At 57.1% G+C, this 6,063-nt stretch overlaps 1 protein-coding gene across 2 annotated transcripts in view; it reads left to right on the top strand.

Moving 5' to 3' along the window:
* Window positions 1-226: 226 nt before the first annotated feature.
* The window catches only part of FRMD5 (FERM domain containing 5), a 44,330-nt gene continuing 38,493 nt past the window's right edge, over window positions 227-6,063 (top strand). Inside the window, exon 1 of one of the 2 annotated variants that reach the window (XM_025212473.1) lies at window positions 227-305. In XM_025212473.1, the coding sequence (XP_025068258.1) occupies window positions 244-305 (62 nt within the window). In that variant the 5' untranslated portion in view covers window positions 227-243. The remainder of the gene's footprint in view (window positions 306-6,063) is intronic. The other variant, XM_014523266.2, reaches the window with a different exon arrangement.

The following is a 6,063-nucleotide window of genomic DNA, read 5'->3' as shown; positions in this document are numbered from 1 at the left end:
AGAGCGGTTTTCATGGCCCAGCGCCTGGGGGCAGGAGGTGCTTTGGGTTGGGGTCTCCCCTGCCCTCCTTGCCAGTGAGAAACCTGTGGGCTGTGTCTTGGAGCGGGCAGGACAGACAAGTGAGGAGAGACGTGAACCCTGGATCTGTCCTCCCAGGCGGGCGCAGGCGTAACGGCCTCCGAGCCTGCCGCGCGGGCGACCGTAACGCTGTCGTTTTGCATTGCAGCCCAGCCTCCCTTCACCATGTGCTTCCGCGTCAAGTTTTACCCCACCGACCCCGCCGCCCTGAAGGAGGAGATCACCAGGTAAGGCGGATGGCTGCGCTCGAGGGGACCGGCCGGGTCCGTGCAGCCTGGCTCTGCGCTCACCCGGGCCTTGGAGGAGGGTTAGGTGTAATGCAGGACCCGGGAGTGAGGGGCACGGCTTGTGAATCAGACCTTCCTAGACGGACCTGGGGTCTGACCCAGGAAACGGCAGCTCTTCTGCATGTGAGCTCTAGCAATGCCCACCCGATGCCAGCTTTCTCTGGGCAGGACCAGCCAGCCGCCTCGCCGTGTGGTTACAGGAGCATGAAAAGCCCTCCGCTGCACTTGCCGTGTATCCTGCTGGCCTTCAGTGTCGAACCGGCTGCCGGTGCTCATAAGCTTTTGATTTAATCCCACTAATGAACGTGCACGGCAGCCTGCTCGGAAGACTGGTCTAACCCTCGGCTCCTTGCAGCTCTCCGACATCTCCCCCATCCTGGCTGCAATGCTTCGGGCTTGTTCGCCTCCGGAAATCCCCGTTATTCAGGGGGCTCAAGCAGAAGCGGGAGCTGGAACATGAGGGGGGAGTGGAAAATGCTCTTTCCTCCTTAAAAAAGCATCTTGGCGCTGTTCCAATCAGTCGGCAGAGCTGCCGGGGTGATCCCCTCCAGAGCAGGGGGTCGGGGAGGGGTGCAGGGTCGGGATCGGACCCAGCATGCCAGGATCTGCACCACATGCAAGGACCAAACTCTGGGGTCCTTGTGCTGCCTCCGCCTGGTCCCACCTATGACTATTAGACTCCACGGGCCCCGCGCCCTCTGCCCAGCACCATGCACTGGGATCGGGCCACATGCATGGGGCCGTGGCCTGCGGGGCTCCCTGCAGACCCGTGGGGAGCCCTGCAGCCTGGACCACGTGGCACAGGGGGCTGCATCTGCCCCACGGGCCAGGGGTTGAGTGCCCCTGCTCTAGACATAAGTGAATGGGGGCCTGACCCACAGCGCGTCCACCCCGCTGCCTCCCTGCCCCGAGCAGGGCACAGGGCACAGGGCAGGGGATGTGCAGCGGCTCCGCTGTCAGAAAGGGCACGGGGGAGACGTGCGTGGGTGACTTTCGATGCTGAGCTGCTGACTCCTTGCAGGGACTTCTCTGAGAAACAGGCTCCTTTCAAAACTCGCTTGCAAACCTCCGATGTGCACAGGTCAGAGGCCAGGCCAGTTGGTGATGGCTTTCACGCTCTCCGGCCACTTCTGGTGCCTAGTGATGCTTATAAGGCCAGTAGCCTTTTGGACTCGGTTATAGGTGCTCCGGCCACAGCCCAGCCCTCGGTCAGGGTAGGCGCTGAGATGCAGGGAGCACGCGTTGCTCCCCTCCCAGGCAGGCTCTGCCAAAAGGAGTCAGCCACATGCACCATCCACGTGGGGACCACGATGCAAGTGCCACGACACCCTGCCAGGGTTTAACGAGGGGATCCTGCACCTAACCCTTGTGCACCGGAGCTGCAATCAAGCAGGGCAGCTAACAGGGGACCTGTCCCAGGGAGAGACGATGCAGATACATCAGAAGTGTCTTGGAGAGCCGCGTGGCTCTGCTCAGACATACCCAAGACTCGTAGGAGCAGCGTCGTGCCGTGGGCCCCAGCCCATCCAAAGATACTCGACCATAAAGGCTCCCTCTCTCAGACATATCCCGCCTTGAGCCTGAGAGGTAAAGGATGGACCCCTTCTCCTGCCTGTCTTCTGCCAGATGTTCGGTTTAGGACCATTCGCCGTCCTCTTAAAACAGCTGCACTTGACCCGATCTCCGCTGCCCCTTCAAGCAGACGGCGCCCGACTCTGCACCAAAGCCTCCTGCCCCCGGGGTGGCTCAGAAAGGGAGATGTCACATTTTGAATGCTGAACAGACAGTGCAGGTTTGCTTTAGAAAGCCCACTCAAATGGCAAGACTTAGGGCAGAAGGGAGAGAAGCTTGCCCTAAACGCTGGGATAAAATGTCGTAGACCCTGTGAAAACCTGTTGGGAAGAAACTCAGCGTTTGACTATGAAAGGCTGGGCGTGAAGAGGGCGGAAGGACCTGGAGGGAGCCGCGAACGCTGCTTTGGGGCTGGAGAGGGGAAGCTCCTCAGCGAGGATACCGACGTCATCACGCGCGCCCTCGCAGGCTGCATGCGCCGCCGCGCGTGGCTCCGTTCGCAGACACTGCTGGCGAAGGGGAGAGGGACCGCGCCGAGCTAGACGCGCTGCCCCGGCACTGGATGCGCTCACGCCGCTGTTCTCCGGGGATGGGAGGGAGGACCTGCCAACCCGACTCAATTTGTGAGCAACACAAATGTCGAGCCCGGAGAGCTGAGGTTTCCACCAGCCCTGACAAGTGTCAGAGGGGGTTCAACCTCCCTTAGAGGCACTGGGTGCCGGCTGCAGCCCAGGCTGGGGATGGGGACTGGTCTCCCGCTGGGACCAAAGCCGTGCGGGTCTTGCCCCTCCGCTCAGATCAGCCCGATGCCAGATTTGGTACAGACTGTGAGGTTTGCCTTCCCCTCCCCATGCCTGCCGGCTAAAAGGCACGTGCACCTGCTACCAAGTCAAGGAAGGATCCCTCGCTCCCAGCGCCCGCCTGCAAAACCAATGCAGCTGTCAGCACCGTGCCGCCGGGCAGCACAGGTGCGAGAGCCTGGCCTTCTCGTCTGGCCTGCTCCAGCGCGGCTGCGCAGACAGACAGATGAGCCGGGGCAGGCAGAGCTCTCTGCAGCCATTTGGACTCTTCCCAGGCAATAAATGTAGCCCCAAGACTTTGATTAATTCTCACTGTCATTCGTTAAGGTAACAAATGGCTACTGCTCTCTCCCGATGCCGCAGAGCGGGAGTGGAGGAGGAGGAGAGGGGAGGGGAGGTACAGCACCGTGTCGGGTTTATGAAAGAGCAGCTTGGCTTTGTCTAGACGCCGTCGGGGTTGGGAGCATCGAGGACAGCGGTCCTCAGCCAGGGTGCCACGGCCCGGCAGGGTGCCTGGGGATCCTTGCAAGGGTGCCACGCAGTGTTAGATGTGCAAACGTGACTCGCGTGATAAACCCAGAGGTTTCAAACAGAGAGTCAAAAACATGCAGCCCTGTTCTGAGTTCAGAAAAATGGCATGAGTAGTTTTGTGCAGCAAAAAAACAAATGAAAACTAAGAGCTGGTCTTATCTGCGCCCTGCCTTGGGTCTATCCCAGGGGTGCCTCGAGTCTAAAAAGTGTGAGCCCCGCTGGGCGAGGGGGGATGAAATATCCTTGCAGCCCAGGCCCGGTTCAGTCTCCCGTTCAGCATCTGCTCTCTGCCTCCGTGCGATGGAGGAGGCTGGGCAAGATGGGCCTGACCCAGGAACCGGCGGCTCTTACATCCTCGAGCCAAATGCAGAGACCGGGCAGAGGTGTTTCCACCGCAGCACACGCTGCCCAAGGTGTCGTTCCTCTTTCCGATGGAACAAATTACAGTCGGATCTCAATGTCCTAACCGACGGGGCAAAGGAGGCTCCGAAAATCGCTGGACTGGGCAAGGGGGAAACTTGCTCTACTTTCTTTGGGCCTTTTCTTAGCAAATTTGCCTGTTCATTCGTGGTCCTAGTGCCTGGGCAGGCGTGGACAGTCCCCATCCTGATGTGATGCTGGGGATGCAGAGCATCCTTAGCCGGCCAGCACTTGATAGATCGCCTCTCTGGATTCAGGCCTGGGCTCCTCTCAAAGCCAGGGGCCACGGTGGAGTGAAACCTGGAAAAGGTGTCTGCTTTGCTGTCTGGGGTGACCCAGAATTACAGCGGGCTGCCGCCGGGGCATCTCTTAGCAGCGACGTGGGCGAGCAGCCGTGGTCTCAGGCAGATGGGCCTCGTCTCTGCGAAGCTGCATTTGGTCACTCTTATAAGATAGCTGTTTGCAGACTCGGGGAAAGAAACCAGATTGATCACAAGGTCAGTGCCTACTTGGTGGAAAACAGGCTCTGGGGGTGTCTGCACTTGAACGACGGGTCTTCCGGGCAAAGACAACTGGGAAGCTGGCCAGTTAAAGTGCTGTCACGTGCGCTGCCCCCATTTCAGACCTAGCCCTCGGAGTCTGGAAGAGTTTTCTGCCCTGCCTGTATGTATTTTAGTATTTTTGGGAGGAGTCTGTGACCTTTATTCTACGTCCCGGTTTCCCAATCCACGGTTAGTGAAAGCAGTCAAGCGCTGGACACGGGTGACAAACTTCTCTAGGTTTCTCTTTAGAGCGATGTGTATGAAAACAGGAAAAAATGGGGAATGAGGCCAGAGTAGGGGAAGATCAGGAGGTGTGCTCATGTCCCAATGCTGTACAAAATGCACAGGAGGTTGACTTGCAATGGAGAGCCAACAACGTGAGTCCTTATCTAAGAGGCTAGGAAAGTTAAGACGCTGACTACGTGGCCAGCTCTCTGCCTGCTAGCTAGCTCAGGTACCAGCAGATTAAAACAAAACCAGTCGGTCACAAACAGAGCCTATTTTACTATAACTGGAGGTCTGGGACGCTGGCTTTTCTGCTGCTACCGGAACGTGCCCTGGAGTCAACTTCCCCGAACGCGATTTGCTTTCACATTTGAAGCACATCGGGGAAGAGCCGAAGCAGTGTCAGGCCCTAGCTGCCAGGCCGACGAGCCTCCTTGTTTTGCAGAAAAGACGTGCATTTGGTTTGCAGATGATATGTTAACCATGCGGTGATTAGGCCTTAATTTAAATGTGAAATGGCCAATGACATCCGTCTGAATAGCAATTGCTATTATGCGGGCATTAAACCATGCATACAATATGCTAATTATATGTCTTTTCTATAATCCACGATTAGCGAAACATCTGCAGCTCTCAAGTATAATAAGGAAACTGGAAAAAAACTATTCAGCTTTCACTTCTCGAGGGTGGAAACTTGATCGATGGGGGTCATCACAGACAGGCCTGTTGCAAACATACAGCAGGAAGAAAAAGACAGCAGCACTTTGCATTACTTCAGGTCTGCAGCCAGAACGTCCCTGGACTATTTCCAAGATAATGTGACTGCATATTTCAGTGACAGTTTTCCCTCTGCATCGCATATCTGCCATTTCCAGCTGTGTAAAGCTGTCTCTCTTCCCCCGTTTCTCGTGGCCCGGTGAGATCCATTTTCTTGAAAACAGAAGAATTCAAATGAAGCCGAGCTTTTAATGGAGGTGAAGTGGAGGAGTCCGGCGGAGGGCAGTGGAAATGGTTGTGGGGCTGGGGCACGTGGCTGGTGAGGACAGGCAGAGGGAACTGGGTTTACTGGGTTTGCAGACTGAGGGGGGATTTGACAGCAGCCGTCACCTCCCCGCAGGGGGGCTGCAAAGAGGATGGAGCTGGGCTGGTCTCAGTGGGGGCAGATGCAGGACAAGGAGCAATGGGCTCCAGTTGCACCAAGGGAGGTTGAGGTTGGATATTAGGAGAAACTTTCTTACCAGGAAGGTATTAAAGCACTGAAACAGGCTCCCCAGAGCGGTGGTGGACTCTCCATCCTGGCAGGCTTGTAAGCCCCTGGTACACCAAGCTTTGTCTGGGATGCTGTAGTTGGGGCTGGTCCTGCTTGGAGCAGGGGTTGGGCTAGATGTGACCCCCTGAGCTCCCTCCAACCCTCCTTGTCTGTGAGTCTGAGCTGAGCCAGAGGCCAGCCACCATGTTGTCAGCGTTCACCACGTCGGAAAGAATGAAATATGCTGCAAAGGGGGAATACCGACTTCAAGGTGTTGGTTAACTGGCAGGGAAGAGAAGAAGCTCCATTCAGCGTAGAGTTAAATCGGCTTCAGGAGATCCTGCCTGAAGAGAGCAGAA

The sequence above is a fragment of the Alligator sinensis genome, unplaced genomic scaffold (genome assembly GCF_000455745.1).
Source record: "Alligator sinensis unplaced genomic scaffold, ASM45574v1 scaffold407_1, whole genome shotgun sequence".
NCBI classification, from domain to species: Eukaryota; Metazoa; Chordata; order Crocodylia; family Alligatoridae; genus Alligator; species Alligator sinensis.
Note: the sequence above shows the minus strand (reverse complement) of the source record. Positions and strands in the feature narration are given on the sequence as shown.